At 39.0% G+C, this 27,763-nt stretch overlaps 2 protein-coding genes across 4 annotated transcripts in view; one reads left to right on the top strand and one right to left on the bottom strand.

Annotated features, from left to right (window-relative positions):
• The window catches only part of LOC149552665 (FAD-linked oxidases family protein), a 288,354-nt gene that overhangs the window by 153,365 nt on the left and 107,226 nt on the right, over positions 1 to 27,763 (bottom strand). The window contains exons 10-12 of the mRNA XM_089788230.1: positions 18,083 to 18,179; positions 14,831 to 14,905; positions 4,468 to 4,576 (exon numbers count right to left, since the gene is read on the bottom strand). Of these exons, the coding sequence (XP_089644356.1) occupies positions 4,468 to 4,576; positions 14,831 to 14,905; positions 18,083 to 18,179 (281 nt within the window). The remainder of the gene's footprint in view (positions 1 to 4,467; positions 4,577 to 14,830; positions 14,906 to 18,082; positions 18,180 to 27,763) is intronic.
• Positions 23,987 to 25,733, top strand: LOC149552666 (uncharacterized). 3 transcript variants are annotated; one of them, XM_089788229.1, is made up of 3 exons: positions 23,987 to 24,446; positions 24,639 to 25,284; positions 25,407 to 25,733. In XM_089788229.1, the coding sequence occupies exons 2-3, from the start codon at positions 24,668 to 24,670 to the stop codon at positions 25,645 to 25,647; spliced, it is 858 nt and encodes a 285-aa protein (XP_089644355.1). In that variant the 5' UTR covers positions 23,987 to 24,446; positions 24,639 to 24,667; the 3' UTR covers positions 25,648 to 25,733. The 3 variants fall into 3 exon arrangements, with proteins under 3 accessions (XP_089644355.1, XP_089644353.1, XP_089644352.1); XM_089788227.1 differs by having other exon boundaries at positions 24,636 to 25,284; XM_089788226.1 differs by lacking the exon at positions 23,987 to 24,446 and having other exon boundaries at positions 24,464 to 25,284.

Genomic DNA, 27,763 nt, shown 5'->3' with positions numbered 1-27,763 from the left:
TTTTCTTTATACAAGTCTGCCGTACATTGTTTGTCGTTGTTGAAACCGTGTATGGAAGACAAGCATCTTTTTAATCACACCTGACTGCCTTGTTGGGAGAAGATACATTCAATATAAGTATTGAAGTATTGTGCATGCTGCCGCACATATTCTTTCTTCTAAAGTTGAAGATGCCATTATACTCCGAGAGATCAATTAAAGAAGGGCAGATATCTAGTGTCCAGCAAAGATCAAGCAACTTCAGATAATATACCAGGACATGTGAATGATCAGTCTTTCCATGCTACTAAATTTATTTCCTTCATAATCATTAAAGCTTTCCAATTTCCAAAACAATAGATTGCAAGCTATATTCAATCTTGAATAATCATTGGAAAACCTTGTTATGGTTCACAGTAAAGCACCAAGTCATGGAATCATTAAGTATTAAATCAATGGAAGCTAAAATACAGAGTGTTTTTTTAAGTTTTTAATCACAGAAATGTGAAATGTTGGAAGTAATCCATTTGCCAATAAATTTTCAAGTTGGCTGATAAATATTTTTGCAAGTCTCTTTCTTTAAAAAAAGATTGTGAAATGCTAGAAGAATGCAATATTCTTGAATAAATAAGAGCTGGATGCTCTAAAAATCTAAACTCTTGGGATTCACTGGCAATGTAGCCATGAAATGCTGAAGAGGTGTAAAAGGTAGAATGCTCATAAACTTCTAAAAATACTTGGGATTCACCGGAAGTATAGCCATGAAAGGGTGAAGAGGTGGAATAAATTTGTAAGAAAGAAAAAGAGAAATTAGACATGAATAAGTTAAATGAAATAATATCAGTTATGACATAACAATGTTTATCATTTTTAAAAGGAAATATTTAATAGCTCATATATGATCCTATTTATTGCATTCTCCTGCTGTTAAGTTGAGTGGTGTGTTTAGATACCAAGATGCTCGGTGGATGACAATATGTTCCCTGTCTATTCCAAGTAGGGAGGGCCTTTCTCATTAGAGATTGTGTGGGGATAAGCTTTGGTCCGAGGTTGGGTGGTTAAGCTCTTAACAATGTTTCACCTCTCCCCAAGTTGTCAGACGTATAACAGACAAAGATAAGCTATACACTCAATTATTTGTTGGAAATAGGTATTTTTACTTTTATGATGTATATGCAAAACTAAAGTAAGATTAATTGAGTTATATCATCGTTACAGTTATTTTACATTTAGTTGTGAGATAGATTTATCTGATGAATTGTTATATCAACCTTTCATTTATATGAATAATAAATAGGAGCATATCTTCTAATCTTATGTTATTGCCATGGAAAGCAATTGGAAGGAAAGGAATGATACATTGGTATCGAGAGCCCTAAATGATACAATGGTATCTAAAGCCCTTATTGATTCAGTGGTATCTGAAGCCTTAATTAATACAGTGGTATCCGATGCCTTAAATGATCCAATGGTAATTGAAGCCCTAAGTGATACAGTGGTATCTAATGCCCTAAATGATCCAATGGTAATCGATGCCCTAATTGATACAGTGGTATGTGATCCCCTAATTTTATATAGTGGTATTTAATAGTAATCGTCATTTGATTTTTGATATAGCGGTATTGGATGGAAATCATTACATGATATTGTTATAGTAGAATTTGTGGACTATCTGGGTGATTGCAGAAGCATCCCTACAAGGATTTCTCAATCCAAATTCCATGGTATGTGGATTTTAATTTCTATAGTAAATTCCTTGATGGTGTTTTAAGTTCTTAGTTAACAAAAGTTGTTTAATAGATTTTAACCGTCAATCTCTTTCATATGAACGGAACTGATTTCAACCGTCAATCTCTTTCATATGAACGGAACTGATTTAACTATCTTCCTATAAAAAAGAAGTTTTAACTGTATTTCTTTGAGTATATTAGTTGTTAATTAAGACCCGAGAAAACTGGTTGTTGCAGCAATCATATCAGAATACTCAACATAGGCCAGGATTTGGTATCACTACAGCCAATCCCTTGATAATTGGTTAGTATATGATCAATTCAGTCTACAAGGCAAAAAATATGGAGCCAAAACTTAAGCTTATCACATTGAAGAAGTTGAAAGCTAGGTATGATATAAATTATCGAGGAATGCACTCAAAGATCGAAAGAGCATTCACCCATGTTCATCGCATAGAGGACATACGGATTGACCTACGCACAGAACTGGACATTATGAGGATGGACTACTACAGGCTCGCATTGTAGCAGATCATTGATCTTAACATGCATGAAATCCCATCCAATCTCCACATTGAAGATGATGGCAATATTCGTAATATTGAATACCATTGTGATGGTTTTGACAAGCAGTGCCCTTTTCCCATACCAACAAATGGTTAAAAATCATATGCCTAAAGAGAGTGAATCCTAACCTCAGGGTAGACTCTAGTAGTTTTGAACCACCTAGAAGGAAATCCCAACTGGAAATTGCAAGCAAAAATGGTGCATCTTCCTCCATTTCAGCTAAATCCCTCAAGTTTAAGTACAAAGGTGGAAAAAGGTCTAAATCACCTCCAGAACCCTCACAAGCATCTATGCAAGCTCAAGAACCTGATGAGGAGGAATCTAGAGGAAGAACCAGATGAGAAGGATGAAGAGAAAGGAGAGGTTATGATCATTTCCCCTCCACGACTGATAAACCAGCAAAGTCCATCCATTTAGGAAACACCTTTTATGGGTGTCATAGATGATGATGTGGATTCATTCTCCACTATTTTCATACCTACCATTCCTACCTCAGAAGTAAACACATTGGCACTTCCTATCTCTTCAACAGCTCCTACTAATCTCACAGTTGAGCAGTGCAAGAATTTGGGAAACATGTTTGCAGATTTCTCAACACTCACAAAAAGTCAAGTTTCCCAACTTCATAGTTTGATGACTAGTTTGAAGCATTCATGACAGAATCTTCTCATTAGGCACCTCTCAGTACAACTATGTAAATAGAAGCATGCTCAATCACAACAAAATACAATTAGCATCAATGTCAATGGTTGCCACTATACCTAAATCAGAAGATGAAGGTTTTAGTTTCTCTGCATTGTTGGGCAAGATCACTATGAAGAAAAGGAAGGTTGTGTTGCCTCTAGATAATCTTCCTATCAAGGAAACTAAGTCTAAATCTTTGAAAGACAAGATTGTTTCAAGAATCGTAGTGCATTCTGCAAAGACAAAGTTTGCTAAGGTTGTTGAACCATTGGTGGACAAACCGGTTGAAAAACTTAACTGTTCAAATTACAAGTTCATCAAAATTGAACTTGGTACGCAATCAAAGTTGGGTTGTCTACAAGATGTTCATGATGCACTTGCTAATGTATCAAAGAGCAATCATGAGTTATGGAAGAAGAATCAGCTAAAGCAAGAGGTTGCTCACCTAAAGGAAGTTATTCAACAATAGTCTTCACAACACGCACTCACTACATCTCAGACACCTCGAGAGAAATGGATAATGGAAGTGCCAAAGACTTGGTTTGGAAAAGTTGTCTCTGAAGGACTTCAAGCCATTACAGATGTAGTCAAAGTCCTTGAGCATATCAGAGGTATTGAAGAGATGTTGCATGACCTGATTGCATCTCTGAATCAAGAAGCTAACACCTTCAAGGAAATTCTCTGTGATTGGGATGAAATCGCCAATTCTGATTTGGATGGTCTAGTTGCATGTAATGTTGTTCCATCTTGCAAAATGTTCTACAGATGCCACAAACTCGTGGGTTACAAGGAATAGATGCTAAGGAAACTCGTAACAAAGTTTCAGGTAGCCTTAGAAGACTGTCATAGAATTGAAACTGAGTTCATGTGCAACCTGGAACAAATGGAATGCCAAGTTCTTACTGAGAATGACAACTTGGTCACAATAGAGGAGATGACTTCAAAATATACAATGACACTTGAATGTTTTGTTATGAATTAGTGTTTTGAATTTTGGATGTTGAACTTGAAATATATGATGGTATGATCACAATTCATGATGCTATAATTACAAGTTTTAAGTTTATGGTGGTTTTGTTCTTTAAATGAAAATCATATGATTTTATGAAACTATGTGACATTCTAATTTTAACTTATCCTTCTAGGCTTCATAAACATGTATATATATCTTTTTATAATTTTTACAGGATTTTGTACAAATGAACACAAATGAACCCAAACCCCTTTCCAAAATTTTACCTACCAGCGAATCGGTTCTTCTAACTCAAACTTAGAATTGAACTCGACCGGTAACTTGGCTCTATAATTAATTTAGAATCAAAAATAATGAATGTGATCTTCTTGTGTAGATGGCACTAGGTGATTGGAGACAAATTCTGGAAGCATGCAGAGGATTGTGCTGGCTTTGAGAGTTCAAACACATGATTGCATGATTTTATCTAGTATATAAAGGTCCCATTAACTTACGAATATCAAGAAACACTAAACAGATAATGTTAACACTTACCAGTTCCAATAAACTCAAACATTAATGTGGGTGTTTCAGGTAGGTCCTTTCCATTTGCTTTATTAATGGCATGTACCTGAACTTCATCTAAAAGTTCAACTCTTGATACCTGCAGAACAAAAAATTGTAGAAAAACTTAAATCCTACCAATAAAAAGGAAGCCATTGGAATAAATTACCAATCTTTCTTCAAGGTATATTATTGTTGCAGTTCCTCCATAACTAACTCTGGTGATTTCATACAAATAAAAAAACAATTTTAAAAAGCTTTAAAAATGATCAAAACAAGTTATTTCTGACATCTAGTTTTACATGCTAGGAAGATAGCTCCACCTATACACAATGGTTATGTCTTGGCCATTTATCACAGTATTCACTTACATTCTTTGTAGATTCAGTCAAGAAAGCTTCCAAAATGTAAAACAAATTATACGTCCATGCTGAAATGCTTAAGGGATCACTCTCTCTCTAAATGCACTCTCAGTCATATAAAACCAGAAATTAAAATTCTTATTGAACTTACAGCTGCGACACAAAGACTATACAAGTAGGTCATTGCTAAAATCTGAAATCTGGATGGGATGTCAAAGAGCTTTGGCAGTGATATCGTTGTCAAACAGGGATGCCCCCTCTCACCAACCTTGTTTGGGTTATATATTTATAGGTTAGAAGAATTGTTAAAGAAGAATAATGGCGATGGGGTTCAATTAGCTAAGCACATGATTAAGCTACTTCTATATGTGGACAATCTCATTTTAATTGCTAAAACTGTCGATGGTCTGGGGGAACACTTGAAGGCACTTGGGCCTTCTATCGTGTGGTTGGGATGCAAGGGAACACTAACAAAACCAAAGTGACCATTTTCTGTTTGAAAAGAAACAAGAAGCAGCAAAACGCTTTGCTTTTCAATGGCAGCCCATTAGTGTTGAAGTAAATTAAAATTATATCCGATTTGAATGATTTCTAATCTGTGATTTATTGTCTACAAATTCTGATCAGAATATGATAGTCTCAATATGTTTCAATTGTATGTGATATACATTCAATATTTATAAATACTGAATGTCAATGTATAATTTCAGAACTCATTGTGAAGACAGAACATTAATGAATTTCAATACTCTCTTGCCTAGTCAAGTATGAGCATATATGGTTTGAATAGACTATGTCTTGGGTGGACATGTCTCTTCAAAGAGGAGACATGTCCACTCAAGACACGCCTCTTCCCTAACAGCGATTTGTTAATACAAATTAACCAATTACTAATCGGTGTCATTTATGATTAGTATGTACTTAATCAAACTCTACACAAAGTTGCCAATCTCCATGGGATTTTAATCAGACTTTGATGTGCTAAATATATGCAAATAAGTCGATCATGATCATGGCTCGATCAATACATGAACATAAAATGTCAAAGAATAAATCTGTATAAACAGATCGATTATATACTTTGATAAAATCAAAGATTTAGTTGATGACAACATAATTGATCTGTAGTCTAATATATGTGTATGTATTAATATAGGCTAAGATATATTGGTATGTATGCATGTATGTTATGTCCAGATCAAGATAGATTATATTGTCATCCAATTATCTAAACGAAGTGATTTCTTCAACAGTTAGAGATTGTGAATAGAGTACAAATACCTTGGAATTGACTTCCAGAATCAATGCAGGAATGCAGAATTATGGGATTGCAAACCAAAAAGATGCTCTCCAATTTGTTGGTTACCCCAGTGGTCCTTTATGGATGTGAGATTTGGGGTAGCAGCATATTGTTGCCGGAATAAAGGGTAGTTAGACAGTTGGCATATCTGAAGGAGTTACACGATCTCAACGATTTGCCTCGTGACCCCTCAGATGCTATATGTAACCATTATTCCCTTTCATGGAGACATGTTGGTATTGAATACATGTGTACAGTGACTAAGCAATGAATATAATATGATTGTTCTTACTTTCATTCTATGTTAAGTACCTTTACTTCTGTATGCATTAATTTTGTTACCCGCTAGGGAAAACATTTGGCATCATCGTCGTTTCGAATCTAGGAAAAGCGATGCAGCCGATGGTATACGACACATAGAATCAATGGGAATACCTTTGGATGAGAATGTGAGAGTGAATGAAAATGGACTTCTCGAGTTGTTTGATGGTGAGCACAAATTGACGGAGAACTTCCATATTTTATTCCGCTCGAGCATTGAAACCTTTGTATGGAGAGAAGCTGTACCGGAAGAGGTTCTGGAGGACACAGTGTGGAACTCCCTCAACATGAGCCCTACCACCAACCAACTGTTGCACCAGTTTCCCATACTGTTTGCACAAGCCTTCCTAACACAACAACGTCAGCATGAGGAGATTGAACAAGAACAACGAAGGCAACAAACCCTTTGGAACTTCTAAGAACACATTCGATGAGAAGCAGAAGAGCATGATGGAAGCCACCGACGCCCCCACCTACAAACCCGAGGCCGTGGGAATGTGAGTAAAGTGTGAGGGAAAAGAGCACTAACCTCTGTAACGATCGCACAGACAACCATAATAATGTGCGGAAACTCTATATAAATAAAGAGTTCTTTTATACATGTGTTGTTTTCAAATTCACCCATGAAAAGTATATATGGCAAACATGCTAAATAAGGATAGAAATAGAACGGAACAAATCGATGTCGTACAAGCCAAACATCAAGCCTTAAGTCTTGCGCAACAAACTAAGCGATGAAGAAGGTTAAAAGAACTCGCCAAAGAAAACCACGAAGGTGTCACAGAAGGGGACCACAAGGGTATTGCAAGAGTAGTGACCGAAGGAGAATGGTTCAATTTGCCAGAACGCCAGCAAGCGAGTAGTAGTGAGGAACTTTGGCAGAGACACAACTGAGATTAGATTTGATACAAGATAGGTGTGAACAATTGTTAAATCTATCAATCACACCTAGGGCAGAAGAAAACCAAGACAAACACTCGAAAAGAAGAGGAAGAGGAAGCGAAGGAGGCAGAAGGCACCGAGGCAGTGAGAAGTGTCAGAAGGCTACACGGTGATCAAGGAAACCCTCCATGATTCAATCCTAGCAGTAGCAGTTCGGGAACACAACAAGTGCATCAAGTCACAAGAAACATGTCGCAGAAATAGAAACTTCCCAAGTTTACTAGTGATGGGAAGGAAGATCCTATCAAACACTGCCTTATCTGTGAAACTATCTGGGTGGCAAATGGCGTGACCGATCATGATGAATAGCTTCATGAATTTCCTACAACCCAATGGGTTGTTGCCATTGACTGGTACACAGACATGGACAAATCAAAATAAGTTCATGGGCTGACCTCAAGAAGGCATTCCATACAAAATTCAAATTGCTTCGGAATGATAATGAGATCATCACAGAAATCTAAAAATGCCAAACAAGGGAGAGAGGAAACTGTCTGAGCTTATAATAGAAGGTTAACGGAGTTGCTCGAACAAATGGAAACCCAACCCATGGACGAATAGAAGAAGAGATGGTTCATCGATGGACTGAATGCATCTCTAAGAAGAAAATTGAGGATAGTATAGTCGACATCGTACGAGGATGTGCATTGCATACGACAAGGCTATGAATTTGGAAAGTGAAAACAAAACACTAAAGAAGAAGAAGAAAAGTAAGTCATCGTCTAGAAGTGACGAATCATCTGATTAGGATAGTAGCAGCGAAGAGGAACTCAATAAAAAAGTACAAGCACTACAAAAAGATATGGAGTGTATGATGCAAGAATTCAAAACAATGAAAGGAGTCGTCGGACGAAGTGAAGAGGGAGAATTATGGTGCACAAAGTGCAAAGGAAATGGCCACACAAAAGGAGCATGTCATAAGAAGTCAATATGTGGCATTTGCCAGGTGACGGACCACTCTACCAGAGACTACAAATATAACTCATGGACAAGAGAGCCCCAAGTAGTCTTCACCCAGAGCAACCATCTACCTTTGGGACAACCACCACCAATCAACAAATAAATAATGCATCATCTGGCGAGTTCCGAAACAATCGGCGCAGAAGAAGAGGAGGTAATGAAAACCAAAGCCGGATACAATATGACTCGAAGGGCCGACCGATGATTCAGTGTCGGGCATGCAGCTAGTGGGGCCACATCGCTTGAGACTGCGAGAAGAATGGAACACCACAGAATTTGTGTCACCGATGTGGTCCCAAAGATCACAAGCAAGCCAATTGTCCGAAACCATGGGTGAATTTACTCAACATTGAAGAGAAGGAAGACAAACTGGTAGTCACTTGTAATCAAGAAAAGCAAGCCATGCATCCTGATCACCACATAGAAAAACAAATTATGGGAAGCGAAGGACGAAATAGAGAAGGCAATAAAAGCCAAGGGCAACTCTCGTGGGACTACAAGCACATTGAGACTAACAGAGACCAAGAACAGCATACTGGGACGAATATTGCAAATGGAGGTTCCAATCAAGATACAAGACCTACACCACACAATACCTCAGGAAAACAACATTGTTGAATATGCACACAGTTCCACTAAGTACACAGCAACCAAACGTTGCCGGAGGCTCAACCATAGACCCTATGATACTGGCGTTGAACAATGGACAGTACCCCGCTGTTGTTGAGATGGGTATCCTTGGGACAATTCTCACGAAGACCATCATTGATGGAGGGTCGGAAGTAAACGTGCTTTCAAAGGAAACATGGAAGAAACATGGGAAGCCTGCCCTATGGCCTCCCACCTTCAACCTACTTAGTGCAGACCATTATGGAATTAAGCCCATCGGAACACTGATCGCTTAGCTCGTCACCACTAAAAACTTTTTGTGCTGGATTTTATTGTACTTCTATTGAAAAAGAAGGGGTATGATAGCATACTCGGAAGGGGATGGTTAGTAGCAGCAAGGGCAAACCATAATTGGAAGAAAAGAACACTCTCTTTGGAGAACGGTGGAAAGAAATTTGTTGTTGATCTTCATACTCAAATGGTAAGCAAGGAGATGGCTTCGGAGTCAAAACTCCGACAAAGAATCTAGTGGAAAGGATGAGGGAAGGAATGACATGAAACCTAATAATGAAGGTGTATTGGAACTACAAAGATGTTCTGATGTCGACTTGGATTCTTTGAATGAACTATTCCATTAGCAAATGGAAGATTACAAGATATTTCCAAGTCGCAATATGCTAGGAATAGACAAATGAGAAAACGAGGTGTTTCCGCCGGAGTACAGGGACTACAAGGAAGGAGAAGATGAGTCGAATGAAAGACCGACTCACAACTTCAACACAAAGAAACCAATAAAGTATGAAGAGCCATCTATATGGGTTACGAATCTTGGGGATGAACAAAACCCACGCAACATACTGGTTGGCAATGACTAGGATCCTGTGTTGAAGACGACACCATTTAAAATCTTCATGGAATGTAAAGATGTGTTTTCCTAGAGTTGCAAGAACCTGTAAGGTGTTCCACCAGAATTGTGCATACACCGTATACCCCTAGTGCTGAGAGTTGTACCTGTGCGGAAATGACCGTACAGGATGAATAAGAATTACGCAGCAAGGGTGGATAAAGAGATACAACATATGCTGGAGGCAGAAATCATATATCAAGTAGAAACAAGCGAATGGGTCTCGTTGATTGTGATATCATTGAAAAAAGAGGCAAATCAGATTAGAATTTGTGTTGATTTCCGATGCTTGAATGCCGTCACTAGAAAGGACCCTTTTCCTACACCATTCACAGACACAATATTGGAAGAGGTTGTTGGGCATGAAATATACTCATTTATGGGCGGGTTCTCTAGCTATAACCAGATATCAATCGCTGACAAGGATAAGTTGAAGACCACCTTTGTGGTGGAAGATGGTGTGTATGCTTATAACCAAATGCCCTTTGGGTTGTGCAACGCACCCACAACCTTCCAGAGGATCTTCATATCTTCAATAAAATGTCCATAGGAAACTTGCGTGCATTTTTGGATGACCAATCTATCTTTAGTGGACAAGACATGCATTTAGCAACACTCCGAGAATGCATGGAAAGGTGTCATCGAGCCAAACTAGCCCTAAACCCAAAGAAGTGTAGATTTATGGTACCTCAAGGTAAGCTGTTGGGCCACATTGTATGCAAGACTAGACTTAAAATTGATCCTGACAAGGTATGCGTTATAGTAGAGATGGAAGTGCCGACCGTTGTCAACGGGGAAAAATCCTTTTTGGGATACATTGGGTATTATCAAAGGTTTATAAAGAACTTTGCCCAAGTTTCATACCCCTATAATAGGCTGACCATTAGGCATTGATGTACTTAGTAAACAAATCCATTATTCAAGGCAAAGTGAGTCGATGACTATTGCTACTTTAGGAATTTACATTCACAATCGTGGTATGACCTGGGAAGAGCCATGTCATAGCTGATCAACTCTCTCGAATCAGATTGGGGGAGCTGCCGGAATGAGTCAATGATGACTTCCCAAATGCGCATCTATTCCGTATAGTGATCCTTCCAGAGTGGTATAAAAGCACCAGCGACTACCTCTCCACTTCGCAATTTTCGAGAGAGATGCTACCAGGTGAATGGAAGTTAGTACTAAGGAGCAAAAATTTCTCTCTAATCAATTGTATGTTGTACAAAATGGGGCCAAACCAAATTTTGAGACGATACGTCATGGAGGAGGTGTCGAGTGTCCTTCGGGAAGCCCATGAAGGCCCAACAGGAGGGCATATGGGATCGAACACGACGACAAGGAAGGTACTCCTCGTAGGACTGCAGTGGCCTACACTATATAATGATGCCAAGGAGTGGGTGGTAATTTGTGACACTTGCCAGCGTGCGAGTAAACCCTTGAAATGGGATTTCATGCCACTAAATCCATCACATGCCAAAAAGTTGTTTGTTAGATTTTGTGGGGCCCCTTAAGCCAAGTAGGACTCGAAGGTGCCGCTACATCGTAGTAGCAACGGAGTATTTGACGAAGTGGGTCAAGGCATGAGTATTATGGGACAACTTAGTTGTCAACACAACGAAAATTATCTATGAGCAGATCATCACACATTACAGCATCCCTATTCAATTCACGAGTGATAGAGGAGGTCACTTTGTCAACCATGTGATTCGCTTACTCATGACAAATTTTAAAAGTTTTCACTCCTTATCGAGTCCCTACTACCCGAGGACCAATGGTTAGGCAGAGGCAACAAATAAAATCCTTGTGTTGGTCATCTATAAGTCATGTGGGGTTGAGCAAGTTGACTTGGAAGAGAAACTGCCATCAGCACTTTCGATGTACTGCACAACGTATAAGGTGACAACCGATCAAACGCCGTTCCAATTAATGTTCAGACAAGGAGTGGTAGTATCAACAAAATTCATGGTTCCAAGCCTTCAGATAGCAATTGATAACAGTTTGGGCAACATGGAAAGTCTCTAGGAACAATTGTATAGATTGAACAAACTAGATGAACGAAGACCAATGGCGCAATGGGCCACCAAGGTGGCCCAGCCTCGTCGTAAGGCTTGGCATGATAAATACCTGAAGTAGACAAGATAAAATACAATGAACGCAATGAGATGAAGCCTAGGAAGTTCAAGGTAAGATGGCTAGGACCCTACAAGGTACGGGAAGTCAGCAACAACAGAGCATTCAAGCTATGGACCCTCAACGGACAGGAGATGGCCGACTCGGTCAATGGCTTGAAGCTCAAAATCTATCACCAATGGCACAAAGGGACCCAGGCAAACCAACAAGGTCCAATAGTCAAAAAAATTTAATAAATTAAAATTTTGAATTTATTTTTTTTTTAAAACGGAGGACATGTCCCACGGACATCGAGTGTCCCACAGGTACAAAATCTTGTTTGAAGGACATGTCACGGGGGAGCAAAAAAACATGCAACGAGTCCACGGTACGACAAGCCGGCAAGACGGGGAAAGAGCAAGTCGTGGCAACTAGCAAGTGGAGGTTAGGACAAAGGCAAGAGCTACAGACAAAGGCAAGAGCCACGGACAAAGGGGCATGAGCGGACCGTGTTGGACAGCAAATGGCCACGGATGCATAGCAGAACACTGGCAGGAAGAGGGTTTGAGCAGAGCACCAACAACACCACTATACGAGGAGTGTCCACTATCTGAGGATGCACCTGATGAGAAGGTTGCATCGGAAGTGGAAGTTGCTGCCATAGGAGGCATGGAGATTGATTCAGACCAGCAGATTGAGTTGGAGGATGATGAGGAGAGCTTCTCCTATAGGTCAAATGAGGAGAGATCTAGGGTATACCTCAGAGCTCTAGAAAATGTGTTGGAAAGAGGATGGGTGATTGGACAACATGCCTTGACTAGGACACGAGAACTGCAGCTGATCCGAGCCTACAATAGGCGAACATGCCCTCAGCAGTTTCACTCTTTCTTTGAGGCAAGAGGGTGGCCAATAGTAGTGACGCCAGAGATGCTAGTCAATTGGGCTATAAAACCTGAGTTGGGACCAGTCACCAACACCATGGAGAGGCTCGCATATGAGATAGTAACGGCGTACAAGGACACCTACTATGCTCAGGGACATGTGGAGGCAGACAAATTGATGGCTGAGAGGCCCATCGAAGTCGAAGTGAAGGTTTGAGAGTAGATAGCTATTGACTTGGCTAGTCAGCGGGCAACTTGGGCAGCAGAGCGAGCAACGTTCTTACGAGATAAGGAGTTGGTAGAGAAGGGGCTAGAAGAGGCTAAAGCACCCTTTACGCAGAGGGAAGCTCAAGCCATGGAGGCAGCACTTTTGCTGAAGGAGGCCGTAGAGGTCAATACGAGCACTAAGAAGGATTTACGCATTTGCACAGAATAGGTCTACTAGTTGTCGAACACAGAGATGCAACCTCCCCCTTAGTCTTTGTTTTGATGTATTTAGTTCATTATCTCCTATTTTGTAAAATTGTACATCGTCAGAAGATGACTTTTCTTTTGGGGGGGATGATGTTGCCAGTATAATGGGCGGTTAGACAGTTGGCATATCCGAGGGAGTTACATGGTCATGAGGGTTTGCCTCGCGACCCCTCAGATACTATATGTACCATTATTCCCTTTCATAGAGACATGTTGGTATTGAATACATTTGTGTACGGTGACTAAGCAATGAACATAATATGATTGTTCTTACTTCCATTCTATGTTAAGTACCTTTCCTTCTGTATGCATTAGTTATGTTACCCACTAGGGAAAACACATATCAGATCAGAAATGAGGACAAGTAGAAGGAATTGAAAAGCATTTAATCATCAGCAGTTTCAAAATTAAAACAATAGTTCCTCATGAGATCCTACAGGCAAAAATAGGCATATCAACTTCAGAGGCCTCATCAATGGTTTGGTTATTATGTTATTTAAAGAAAACTCAAAGTATGGAAAATCATCATTGGCCTAAGTTGATCATAGAGGAAAGGCTTGACAGAAGAAAGAACATATGGATGAAGCAAAATCTCAAATGGATGGAAAAATGGAATATTAGTATGCAGAAATGTATGGATAACAATGATGGAATAGAAAAGTTTGTGAAGGAAAAATTCAGAAATCTCATAAGGTCGAAACAAAATGGACACAATAAAGACTATTATATCAAAGAGTTAAACCCAACGAGCAAACATGAGGAGAAAGCATACATAGAAGCAAATGTCAAATGGAGAGCTAAAATGTTCATAGCACAACTTAGAACGAGCTCTCGGCATTTGAGGTGTGAAACAGGTAGATGGATGATACTGAAGGAAGAGTGGGAAACGAGAATATGTTTATTTTGCAACATGGGAGTGGTGGAGACCGAGGGACATTTTCTCATAGAATGCCCAGCATGCAATGACATCCGTTCCAGCTATGGGGATAACCTTGTAGCAAGCAATTTAGGTACATGTTTTGAGAAAACACAGCTAGACAAGACAAGAAATTTGGTGATCAACATTCATTGTCGAAAAGCAGACTTAAAGAAGCAGTTTCAAAAGGCCTAATGTTCCTACACCCTTTTTCTGGGCTGTGTTTTTTTTCCAGGTGGTCCCATAGACTGCTTTGGCCTCACAGATATTATTAAAATCTTTCATTCATTCATTCATTCAAACAAATTTAAGCATTAAATATGCGAAGCCTATAAAGCTTTTAAAAGGACATATTTAAGATTTGATTTAGTGTGAGAATATTAATGTTTCTAATTGTGGCAAAAATTCATGACACAAGTTGGAATAAGTAAATTGCTTCTAATAAAGGCAGAATAAACTGAACCATTAGATGACACATGTAAGGGATGGAGGTGATTAAATACATGAAAATAACTACTCACAATATATTGCTAACTGAACGTAAGAAAAATAGAGTATATCCAGTATCCACATTACCTGAATACCTGAATGCATTGTAGCAATGACTGCACTGGCTGCATCCTTTACAGACGGAAAATTGCACATTGCAACCTGAAGCAAACAATGAAACATTAATTATCCAAATTCAATGCTACCAGATCATAAAATAAAAGAGAATGTAATGTCCCTTTCTAATGCAACCTTCAAATATGAATATTTAATAAGGTCATGGATGTAATTAAATTAATTATTTAATATTATTCCTAAAAAGTAAGTCATAAGGGGAATATAAGTTTATTAGTTTAATAAAGTATTGAGTGACTCAATCGCAAGTTAAGTGAAAAAGTTAATAAAATCACGTTATTATTTCCCCAAACTCAATTCACATTAAAGAGGCGAAGTAAAAAGACAAAAGAAAGGAAAATGAACAGGCAAGCAGAGGGAAGGCCAAAAGTCTCAGCAGTTTGTTAAAAAAGAAGAATGAAAGGCTCTCTTTTTTTATGCTAGGTTATTTAATTTTATTGGAAGAGCTCTGAGAGCTTTTGGTTTTTTTGAACAGCCCTAGGATGAAAACCCTTAGGTTTGAGGAATTGGACGGAAACCCAGTACCATATTCAAAGGTGAATTCATCCAGGATTGACAGTTGCAAATGTTCAGAATGATGGAGTTTTCATCTAGATATTTCTGAAGGGTTTCAAGAAATAAGTTTATTCGAATTGGACAAATTTCAAGGTTTATGATCTTGAAGAATTTAAGACTTGTTTAAAGCTAGAACAGTCATACATCATTACAGTAACTCCGTACTTGCCACACTGACCTGAACAGTGCCATGAATAGTAGTGTGAACAGTTCCATGGAAAGTGAGCTTCCAGTGGTGTTGGGTTGCTGGTCGCCTTGCTATAGTGCCACTGCTAGTGTTGGGTGTGACTGGAAAGTTTTAATCAGACCCATGATTGTCGATTTCCTGCATTTTGAAGGTGTTGAACAAAGCTAAGTAAGTGTAATGCTGTTAGGTGCCTTTTGGTAATATTCTACTCGGGCTTGAAAGGGGCTTTTTAAGGACTTTCAATTGTTGTTGATTCGCAGAGGAGTAATTTAATCTCTGCACATCTTATCAGACATTTTCAGGCCTGTAAGTTTGTAACATCTCAAAAATCATAAAAGGTGGTCAGTTTGGAGGTTGCTTTCTAGTACTCATTTGTTTAATTCATGAGTTATATGCTATGTTACCCGGGGACGCGTTTCCGGCAAAAATTGACCCCGTCCCCTCAACCCCCCATCCCGGAAACTCGGAAACTTCCGGAAACCTTTCCCTTGGCTGTCCAATAAAATTAATGTTTCAGTTTTGATAATTTGGTTGATTTCCACTCTCATGTGAACTCTAAAGTTAAATTATTTAACACAAACATTATATTTTAATGTTCTATAATTTATATAAGCATGCATTATCCATGTTTTTATATGAATATTTAAAATTTCCCTGTATATTTTAAATTTTCCCTACTTTTTATATAGCTGTTCCCACTGCCGTCCCCTGCTCCAAGAAAAAAAAAATCTGTCCCGGAAACCTATTTCCCCGTACCCCGTCCTCCCATCCCGGAAAGCTAGGGTAACATAGGTTATATGTAGTATGTTGGTCAAAGTTGACTCATATCTGCTGTAGAATAGTACTGTAAGAAGTCAGATTTGTATATACAAATTCAACTAGCAGTTTTGTCAAACATGTACAAGTCTCTCATGTCACTATCAGCAAACTGTGTGTCGAAATTCTGATAGAGGAGTAAATTGTGTTTAAATAAACTGGGTTCCTGGAGGAGTTTGAATGCAAGCTGGACCTTAGTATTGGTGACTTCCCATTTGCAGGTACTCTAAGAGTCTAAAGTGTAACTGTTGACACCCACCTACAACACCAATACAGTTGTCAACAGAGGCAATATAGTGTTCGATAAGCTCATTATTATTATCATTTCTCTAGCAACTCAGCTTGAGGTTACTTTACATATAAATTTCTGATTCCATCAGCATGTTCTTAAAATCAGTTTGGATAGTGTCTTGCAGCAGATGGGAAATGTTTTCGATTAATGGTAAAAACAGGTTTTGAAGGGGACCTGAAACCCTTTACAAACTCTTTATAGATAGGTTTTAAGTAATTTCATCAGATAGTACAGTTACCCCTAGAGCAGGTAACACAGACAAGGCACACCAGAAAGCTAAACAATGGACACACTAATAACAGAAGACCCACAAACACAGAACAAATAGAGAACCAAAAAGAACCAGCAAAACAGAACCAGGAAGAACCAGCTAGACCAGCTGCATGAGGAGAGTCTCTATCTCCTCCAAATTTTCAAGCCTCTACAAAGATTCAATAATTTCAGATTGCTCCTTAGGCTTTTCCTTTATCTCTACCTCAGTCTTCTTCCTCGTGCTTAAACAGGTCATGTTATTAAATCAGATTGTCGTCTTTAATGTTCCTAGTAAATGACAGTAGTGAACATCAATAAACTTTAAATCATTTGAAGGTCATGGATGAGATTTAATTTTGAGATTTGCATATATTACGGTCATCAGAATAATGTGAATGATGTCAGTTTGTAATGCCGACAATTTGAAACCAGCAATAATACAAATAACACTGTTTACACATAGTTGTTCTCTATATTGCATTCATCCAAACCCTCATGAAATATCATTTCAAACAATTCATGAGCAGAAATGAGTGACAAAAAAATTTGGTAGAAACAAGGATGGTTTCTTACAGAGAACTTCAACAATGAAATGAAAGTCTGAGGATGCACATTTATTCCTTGGCAAAAAAACATAAAATCCGAAGGAATGCCAAAGGTTTCTTCTATGTAGACATCAAACTTTGAGCAAAATGGAAATTTTATTAAAATTCAAAACTTGTAATCCAGTAGCCCATGTCTCAGCAATGGAACATCCTTGGTAGCTTTTCCCTTGTGTTCCACAAGGACAATTTGACAGTGCACATTCTTTGTAGAAGATTGACTGACCTTGCATATATCAGATTTTGAATTCCCAAAATAAATAACCAATAAATTACCCAAGACAATTTGATTTACAACTGTTAGAAAATTGATAAATCAAAGATGTCAGATGTTCACGAATTGACATTAGTTTCTGGCAAGGACATTTGACTTCCACCAAAATTGTGGACCAAGGCTTTCCCTGAGTGAAAGCTTTAATTAAATATCAGCGCTCTGAAATAATTCGCTAAGGATAGCCTTTATTTCTTCTCTATAAATAAATAAAATGAGGGCCACATACCACAGACGATTCAGGAATCTTTTGCAGCCGTAATGTAACCTCCGTTATTACACCTAAAGTCCCTTCACTTCCGATAACTAACCTTGTTAAATCATATCTGGCATCACAAAAGTAAAGGATATCAGATGTAAGAAAAAAAAATTAAAAGTTGATCTCAACTGATATAAATGTGAGATTTTAGAGTTGTTCTTGTTCAAGAATAAATGGCACACTAAAGTTGTTCGATTTACGTAAGTGTAGATGCTTTCAGACATTCAAAGGGTTCGAATTTCATTTGATACTATTGTCATAAACAGTGCAATGAGACAAAAATCTGTATCAGGAGGCCTAAAATTTTAAAAACAGAATCCGTTGGTAGCGAATCGCCAATCAAATTATGACTTTTAAATTGATTCAAAATTTGATATCAACTAGATTTTCCTAAAAACTTCTGGAAAATGCTACTGTTTAAAATATTATTGCTGTTTTTCAAAAAACTAGTTTTCTAGTGAAAAGGGACAATGAATCAAAATATATAAATTTCAGAATTTTGTTCTGATCAGTGAGTTGATTTTATCATGTTCCCATTTTTTTATGAATCGCTACCTCAACCATAGAATACTGGAACGCCTAAATTTAAAATTAATAGAAAATGGAATGAACTAGATTCTAGAAATGTTGGCAAAAAGTAGTTATTAATAACAAGGTATCCAGAGGAAGGTAAATTACTTGTCATGTCATGTCATGTCAGATCTGTTCAGGCTGCATATTAAATTGCAGCAGCACAATTAAGTGTTATGACAATGGATTCAGCTGAATTCTCAGTAGTATCTTTACACATATATTCCACTTGGTAGAGGTGATCCAGAAGAATTATTTGGAGTCGAAGCAGCCAAGTTACACAAATAGTAAGTAAGCTTGCAACAACAGCTTGATTTGATCAGTGTTACTTCATATTTGTGAATTATGATCCACAAACAGATATGAGGGTATGCAGACTCGTGTTCTATCAAATCTGAGAGGTTTCAGAATTGGTGCTCATCAGACAGAAAGTATGAAGCGACAGAAAGGTCACTGTGACTGGTAATCAGATATGCAGCTGTTCCAGATTGATGCAGCAAAGGCTTGTAGCATGTGTCTTTCAGAGGTAGCATGTAGATGACTGCTAGAATTAAATAAGCCTATCTTGGGAGCCACAAGGCATGTTCTTTCTTCTCAAGTAGCATGTGGATTAGTGGGCCTGGCTTATTACATGTTTCTTCAAGGCAAATTGATGTGGCTGACTTGCAAATGTAAATGTTATTGTAATTGTAATTGTGATAAATATATAAGGTTCTAGGATCTGTCCTGGAATATTGGAAAGCTATGTGAGTGTACATCAAAGTAATTACTTGACATGTGTTAAAGAGAAATTGAATGCAAGCAATGCGAGTTGCATTCCAATCATTGCAGGAGTTTCTAGAAGATCGCTTGTGTGGGAGAGTTCTCTAAAGGCATATCAGATCAAATGTAAGTTGAATGTTGTTTTCTACGGTCCTCAATAACCACATTGTTCCAATTGAAGTCCTAGTTAGTGAATTAATGCTCACATCCAGGAAAAGAGGATTTGTATCTTCTGTAGGTTGGTTCCCACAAATACAATAGCAAACTGGAGTTTCTAATAAGTTGGTACCTACTTCATTCATCATGAGTGGTTTATTTATTTTGTGAGGATAAATTTGGACAGTAGATCGAAGCAACTGTTCTCACCGTAGCTTTTCCCCATGTATTAAAACTATTATATCTTAAAGTGTATGCCAAAGTTGCATCAAGGTTCTAAGACACATGCTTGGAGAAGCTATTAATTATAAATGATGTTCAATTAAGCTTTATATTAAAATATAATAATTCATCCCCTCCCACCCATCTTCACATATTGTGTGTCCTTCAATCTGTATAAGAGCTAAGTTCCTTGGAGAAAATTTAACATCTTGAGGTAGATCTGGGATGGTGCACTCAGTTGCCCTAGAAGGTTTTTCTTCAAAAGATTTTCCAATTATGATGGATCCAATTATACCTTTTGGATTAGAAAGATAGAATCCTATTGGATGGCTCTAGGATTTGAGATTCAAAGATCAGTTTTGGATGGGTATGAAATTCTAAATAGTCCCCCAAGGGATCAGGCCTGTAAGAAGGTTCATGAAAATAACTCAAGAGCAAGAAATGTTATAGTTCAGCCAACTCCAAGTTTGTAAAAGTTATACTTGCAGGACAGAAAAGGAGATATAAGTCAAACTACACACTCTATGGAAATCAGGTTAAGGAAGAAAAGGTTATGCATGTAGAGCTCAATTTGAAGGCATGAAGGCAAAGATTTTTCATCTTCTTCTACAATCACGTAGCAGTTTTGCCTCTTCATCTCTCAGTCCTTCTCTACTCGTTCAACCATGTGGCTCCTCTCTACTTTCCAATTCAACCTCTTCTGCAAGCGTCTCCAATGTGGCGGTGGCCCAAATTGGTAATTTGGCTCCTAAGATCTGCGACTTTGTGGCTTCTCAAGCACACACTAGTCTCAATTATATGGAGGAACCAAATCATTCCTCTTCCTCTATATACCATGGGGAGTCCATATTCATCATCAAATCTCCTCCTCCTGTTGTTGCCTCTCCAGATCACGGCGTTCCTACACCACATTGCATTGTTCCAGCACCTTCTCCTTTGTCGGGCCAACATGTCACTCATCTTGGCACTTCCAGTCACACACCATACCTCTTTATGGCATCAGATTCACATGGAAGGAATATCGATCAATTGATTATCCCTCGCTCAGGTCCCCCCAACACTCAATCATAGCAGTCACTCCACCACAACATGCCCATTTCAAGGTCCCCCCTCCCAAACAGTCCTCTTTTCTCAACAAGTCTCTTCCAGACTACACTAGTACGCTCTCTGATCGCATTTTCTCCTCTTTCATGCAAGATAAGTCTGGCATTTATTACTCTAGTAATGGTAATGGCATTCTGGCTTGTCCCTCACATTGAAACCCTCCCCTTGTTGGTTTTGGTCTTGTCATCCTTAGTTGCGTAGACTAGACGTTTCCGTGCATGGAGGCCCCCCAAGCCAATTCCTTCAGACTCATTTCAACCTCTCAAACGATGTCTTCTCTAAGGTCGGAGTCCTCCAAGCCTTCCCATTCCTTAGAGCCCTCCTCTTTGATTACCGTCTAGGCTGTCTTGCCTCCTAGAGGCCCTCCTAGTATGCCCCCCGTCCAGTCTGTCCCCCACAGTGTTCCACCCTCCTTGACGTCGGCACATGATTGGAAGAATAAGCTAGTGGTTAACTTATCTATTGCTAACATTGGCCCTTGTCCTTTAATTTTCTAAAATGTGGTCTTAATTTTGCCCGCACCCCTTGCACCATCCATCATGTTAAATTTATGATTGAGAATGAGAAATTAGGCAAGATTGTGTTGTTTCCCTGAGGCATGCCAAGCCCCCCAAACACAACATACCTAAATCCAAGATGCGTGCCTTCAACAATTTGATTAAAAATAATGACATTGTTATTACCAAAGTTGACAAAGGTAACCACTCTCATTATGAATAGGCAGGACTGTGTTTCTAAATTACTTGACATGCTCTCAGATTCGAGCAGCTATAAGATCCTCTCTCGCAACCCTTGTCTAGTGATCCTTAGGAGAGTCAAGTCCTTTTTGTCCAAGTCCTCATTTGACAAGGCAACAAAGAAAAAATTCCTGCCCTCAAAAGAAGTTGCCCTACGCATCTATGGGGTTTTGAAACTTCACAAAAGAGGCATCCCGTTGAGACCCCTCGTTGACACCATTGGCTCACCCACTTATTTGTTAGCCTCTCACCTTGCCAAGATCATCTTGCCTTTGTTGGGAAAGTTGGACTCTTTCATCAAAGATTCCAACCATTCTGTCCAATTCATACAGGACACCAATTTGGAACATGATGATATCTTGGTTAGTTTTGATGTGGTTTCCCTCTTCACCAAGGTCCCTATTCCTAACTCCATCCATCTTGTCAAGCACAAGGTGGGGGATGAGATCGCTGAGTTAGTAGAGCTATGTTTAAGGTCCACCTTCTTCTCTTTCCAAAATGTCTTTTATGAGCAAGTCGATGGGGTAGCTATGGGTTCGCCCCTCTCCCAAGTCACTGCCAACCTCTACATGGAGCATTTTGAGGAGATGGCCATCCATTCCTTCCCCCTAAAACCCAAATGGTGGAAACGATATGTTGACGACACTAATGTCTATTGGCTAGATGGACATGAGAACCTTGACAAATTTCACTCTCACATCAACAATTTGCTAACCAACATTTCCTTCACCAAGGAGCTTGAGTCGGACCATCAGTTGCCTTTCCTAGATGTCCTTCTTATCAAGAAGCCTGATGGTACTCTTGGTTGACGGGTATATCGTAAGGCCACCCACACTGACTTGTACCTCCACACATCCTCTCACCATCACCCCAGCCAAAAGGTTGGCATCCTTAAGACCCTCGCCTTGAGAGCTTTTAGAATCTATGATAACAAAAACTTGAATGAAGAGCTCACCCATCTTCGTCATGTCTTCATGTTAAATGAATACTCTCACAAGCAGATCTCTAAGGCTACCAACCCAACTAAGTCCTTCTTTCTCTCCCGGTGTAGCCACGAACCCTCCCTAAACTGACCTCCCTAGTTTGCCACCCTTCCTTTTGTTGATGGCATCTCCCAAAAGCTAGGCAAGATATTATCTAAAAAGGGCCTTCGTATTGCTTTCAAGCCCCTTTCACAGTTAAGTAATCAAGTCCCTCCCCTTAAAGACCCCAAAGACTCTTTCCTTGACTTGGGAGTCTACAAGATTGTGTGCTCTTGTGGGGCACCCTATATAGGGGAAACTATTTGCTCATTTCGCACCAAAAACCGTGAGCATGGTGCGGACATCAAACATGATAGGGTCCACAAATCGGCCCTTGCAGAGCATTCCTCTTCTACTAAACATCACATTTGTTCGGAGAACACCCAAATTCTTTCCAAAGAGGATAACTTCTTCAAGAGAAAGCTTAAAGAAGCTATTGAAATCAACTACCATCCCATCAACCTCAATCGAGATGATGGGTGGTCCATTAGTTTGTCTTGGCAACCTCTTTTGGGCTCGCTTGATAACCACCGTCACCCATGATGCTTCCCTGGCTGAACCCCCCCATTTGTTTCTGGGTAAGACCTATTCCTACCTCCTTTCTGGCTTCTTCTATAGTGTGCCCCCCTTCTTCTCTAGTTTCCTGAACCCTCCCTTAGTTATCACTCTAACTCCGGTGCACCTCTCATCCCTTGTTCGCTGAGTTCTTGTTCTGGTTTGGTTCGCATCCTACCCCCCCTTCTCCTCCCCTTTTTTCGTTTATCTTTCTTTCTTGTTGTTTTTCCTTTCTTTGTTTTACTTCTCTTTTTAGCCTTCCAAGTCTTCCCGACCCTTCACCCTTCTCCCTCGTCCTTTTTTCCTTTCCCATTATCATCGGGTTCTTTTTTGTGTCGTAGTTTATAGCTTTTTGTTTCTCTTTTTTCATTTAGCTGGATGTATTGGTGTTATGCAATTATATATGTTATATGTATATATATATATAGGTACATGTATATATATTTTCTTTGCATTTACATGTGTCCACAGATACTTCTATAGACACACCTAAATATATAGATACATTGCATACACCTTATATACCATTGTCATACAGGTATATAGACCTATTTCCATATAAGTGTATCTATAGATAAACCTATAGACATACCTATATATAGATATAATACATATACTTAAATAGTATATGTATACATATAAATATGTATATTTACACACATACATGTGTATTTATATATATACATATACATACATATAATATATATATGTACATATAATATATATATGTACCAAAGTAACGAGAATCGCCATAAAATCGCCTGAATCGGCGATTCGGCGATTAGATTCAGCAATGGCGATTTTTTTGGAGTCGGAAATCGCCATTGCCGATTTCTTCAAGTGAATCGCCTGAATCGCCGATTCAGGCGATTCAGGCAAAAAATCGCATGAATCGCCTGGAAAACTCGGCAGGAATCGCCCGCGGCCAATAAAGTATAGAGTTGTAAAATTTTAAAAAATTGCTTGGTTTTTTTACTTTGTTTTTGACCATTTCTCTTTGTTATAACCCTAAAGGGCCTTCTATTTATTTAACATGAGTAGAAGAGAGGAAAAGTGAGAGAGAAGAAGAGAAAAGAAAAGCCATAGGTTTCTAACCGGCAAGAAGAAAGAGCACAAAAGAGATCAGCAATCCATTTGGGGAGGCCATCAATTGCATTGGGAGCATTAGGGAGCCAATCTCAACACTCCTCAACTCATTTGCAAGAGGTAAGTGCTCTTTTTTTTTTTGCATGTTAGTGTATTATGCATTTTTTGTTAAATTTTTATAGTTTTCAAGATTTTTAGTTTAGATCTTGAATGTTCTTTATTTTTACTAAGTTGCAAACTAGGGTTTGTTGTTTTGTAGCTTTTATTAGCTTCAAACTTTGATATTTTACATATAAATTTTTATTGCAGCAGCCTTTGCTTTCATTTTTTGCAAATTCGCAATGGGTAGAAAAGATGAATGTTGGAAATATAACGAAGAGTTTCCTGGAAGAACCAAATATCAAACAAAATGTATTTTTTGTAAAGAAAAAATAACTTCTGGGGGTATTTATAGATTGAAATACCACATTGCTGCTATACCTGGACACGATGTTACAATTTGCACTCACCAAACTCCTGAGGCAAAACGCACTTGCTTAATGGCATTAGAAAAAATTGAAAAAGACAAAGCCAATAGGAAAATGCAACTTGAAGGGTTAAGGGGTATTGGCTCCCATGTTCCCGCATCCGCATCTGCAGCCGCATCCACATCTGCATCTGCATCAGCTTCTGCATCTGTAGGTTGTGTTGGAGAGGGTTCTTCTAGGCCTCCTTTTTATCCTAGTTCTTCTGCTCGTGCTGGTGCTAGTCGGTCACATACTGAGACAGAGTCCCACACCAACCTATTGCAGTCTAGAGTGCGGAAAAACAGAATGGATAGTTACTTTGTGCCCCGCACTACTCCTGGTTCCCAACCCACGCTTGAGGGCATGGGTTTGAACAAGGAAATTCATGATGCTGCCAGAAAGGAGATATGCAAATTTTGGTACTTTTGCAACATTCCATTTATTGCAGCCAGGTAATTGATTCTTTTTTCGTTGTTTTCTTTAAAGTTAAAATTAAAAGTAAAAGTAAAACTTTAATTATATTTACTTGTTTTATAATTTGAGTCTTTGACATCTAAATTTTTATTTGTGACAGGGCTCCTTATTGGCAGAACATGATAGACGCGGTTGCTATTTGTGGTCCGGGGTTTAAAGCCCCAACTGAGGCTGAGTTGAGCGGATACCTCTTGGATGAGATGGTAGAGGACATGAGGGCTGAGCTCGAGGAGAACCGAAAGGAGTGGATTGCAAAGGGTTGCACCATCATGACTGATGGTTGGACAGATAGGAGGAATAGAACACTCCTCAATTTTCTTGTATCCTGTGGAGGTAATTGATCATTCTACTTTCCTACATACATAATTGTAAATTTTGATTTGTTGAATGCTAATTTGTTGATGATCCATTTAATTTTAATATTCTAATTCGTTGTTTTGTTACTTGTGGGATATACCATGTTCATCAAATCCATTGATGCTTCCGCACATGTAAAAAATGCCACATACTTATGTGAGGCTATTGAGGAAGTCATAGCAGAGGTGGGAGAACAAAATGTGATCCAGGTGGTGACGGATAATGCAGCAAGTTATGTTGCTGCAGGTAAACTTTTAACTTTTCAAGTTTTGAAAATAAATTTATTTGAATTTTGAAATTTGAATTTCTAATTGACTTAAAATTGTTGTAGGTAAACTTTTGATGGAGAGGCACCCCACCATATTTTGGTCCCCTTGTGCGGCACATTGCATTGACCTCATGTTGGAGGAAATTGGCAAACTTGAGTTTGTCAAGTCATGTGTGGAAAGGGCAAAAAACATATGCAAATTCATTTATAATCATTCATTTGTCCTTAGCACAATGAGGAAGTACACAGAAGGAAAAGAGTTAGCTCGCCCAGGTATCACGAGGTTTGCCTCGAATTTCATCACCTTGCAGTCCTTGTTGACATCAAGGGATGAATTGAGGAGCATGTTTGTTGGGCGGGAGTGGATTTCCTCTTCCTATGCTACGACCACTGTAGGGATAGATGTGGCGGATTGCATATTTGATGAGGATGGTTTTTGGAAACCCGCTAGAGAAATCCTGCAGGTAAATTTATTGCAATTTAACATTTAGTATTTTACTTTTACTTTAAGTTATATTATTTTATATTTAAGTTTTGACTCAAGTTTTTTGTTTTACTTTATATGTAGGTCACTGAGCCCCTTGTAGCTTTGCTACGAACTGCTGATGGGGAGAAGCCCTCTATGGGCTACATTTATGAGGGCATGGATAGGGCCAAGGAGGCCATCAGAGCCCAATATGCAGGAGTGCAAGAGAGGTATGGCCCTATTTGGGACATCATCGATAGGAGATGGCAGAATCAGCTCCATCGACCCATCCATGCAGCAGCTTACTTTCTGAATCCGGCATATCGTTTCCGTCCTGAGTTCAAGGCGGATGCGGAGGTTCTCACTGGCTTATACACAGTGATTCAGAGGTTGAGTAGCGATGAAGATAGCGCTGCTGCGATTGTTGAGCTAGACCAGTTCAACAATAAAGAGGGGCCACTTTTCTCTAGCAGGATGGCCATAAATGCTCAGACAACACTACAGCCAGGTAAAAATTAAATAATATATTCAATGTTCATGAATCTAGATTCTAATCTTAAAGTTGATTATGTAATTTTAGAGTTAACTTGTAATTTGTAAATGAGACTAATTGTTTCTATTTTCAATTTTTCCCTTATTGCAGATAGATGGTGGCAAATGTTTGGGGCCACAACCCCAAAACTTCAAAAAATTGCCATTCGTATTCTGAGTCAGCCAAGCAGCGCTTCTGGATGTGAGCACAGTTGGTCCATGTTCGAGCACATCCATTCGAAGAGGAGAAACAGGTTGACAGTGCAGAAGTTGAATGATATTGTCTTTGTTCATTACAACCTTCGTCTTAGGATCAGACAGATTTTGGGCACTGACTCCTCTCCGATCATTGTAGAGGAGATTGATCCAGAATCAGAGTGGCTCACAGAGGTTGTGGATCCAGTCTTCACTGAGGAAGACCGTGTGTGGGTTGACCAGGTGGATATAGAGGCTGAGGCAGCTAGAGCACGTTCTTCAGGCATTGGTAGACGCACACGTGCACGCACAGGCACAGGCCCTAGCGACGTTAATGAGCCCATCTTACATGCAGGAGATATGGCTCGGCAGTCCTCTAGGACCTACATTAGACGCCTTGCTACTAGGCAGACTAGATACTCAGAGGCTGAGGCTGAGGCTGCAGCCGAGCTTCAGGATGATGTTGAGGATGATGATGATGACTATGAGTCTGAGGCTTGAGCTGGAGCCTTGTTTTTATATTTTGTTTACAGATATTGATACTGAATCATTGATAGACATATGTTTCAAACTTTCATGGATCTTCATCTTAGATTCTTACATACATTTATGATTTGATGTCTTATGGATCATCTTACAT

Source organism: Cupressus sempervirens, chromosome 6, assembly GCF_028749045.1.
Source record: "Cupressus sempervirens isolate cs-2001-9-10 chromosome 6, ASM2874904v1, whole genome shotgun sequence".
In the NCBI taxonomy this organism is placed as follows: Eukaryota; Viridiplantae; Streptophyta; class Pinopsida; order Cupressales; family Cupressaceae; genus Cupressus; species Cupressus sempervirens.
The sequence above is the reverse complement of the archived record's forward strand: the minus strand, read 5'-3'. Positions and strand labels throughout refer to the sequence as shown.

Bases quoted from the DNA above. Each gene is read 5' to 3' on its own strand.
- LOC149552666 (XM_089788229.1), top strand. From the start codon at position 24,668: ATGGGTAGAAAAGATGAATGTTGGAAATATAACGAAGAGTTTCCTGGA. The intron at 25,285-25,406 runs GTAATTGATTCT...TATTTGTGACAG, and splicing joins ATTCCATTTATTGCAGCCAG to GGCTCCTTATTGGCAGAACA.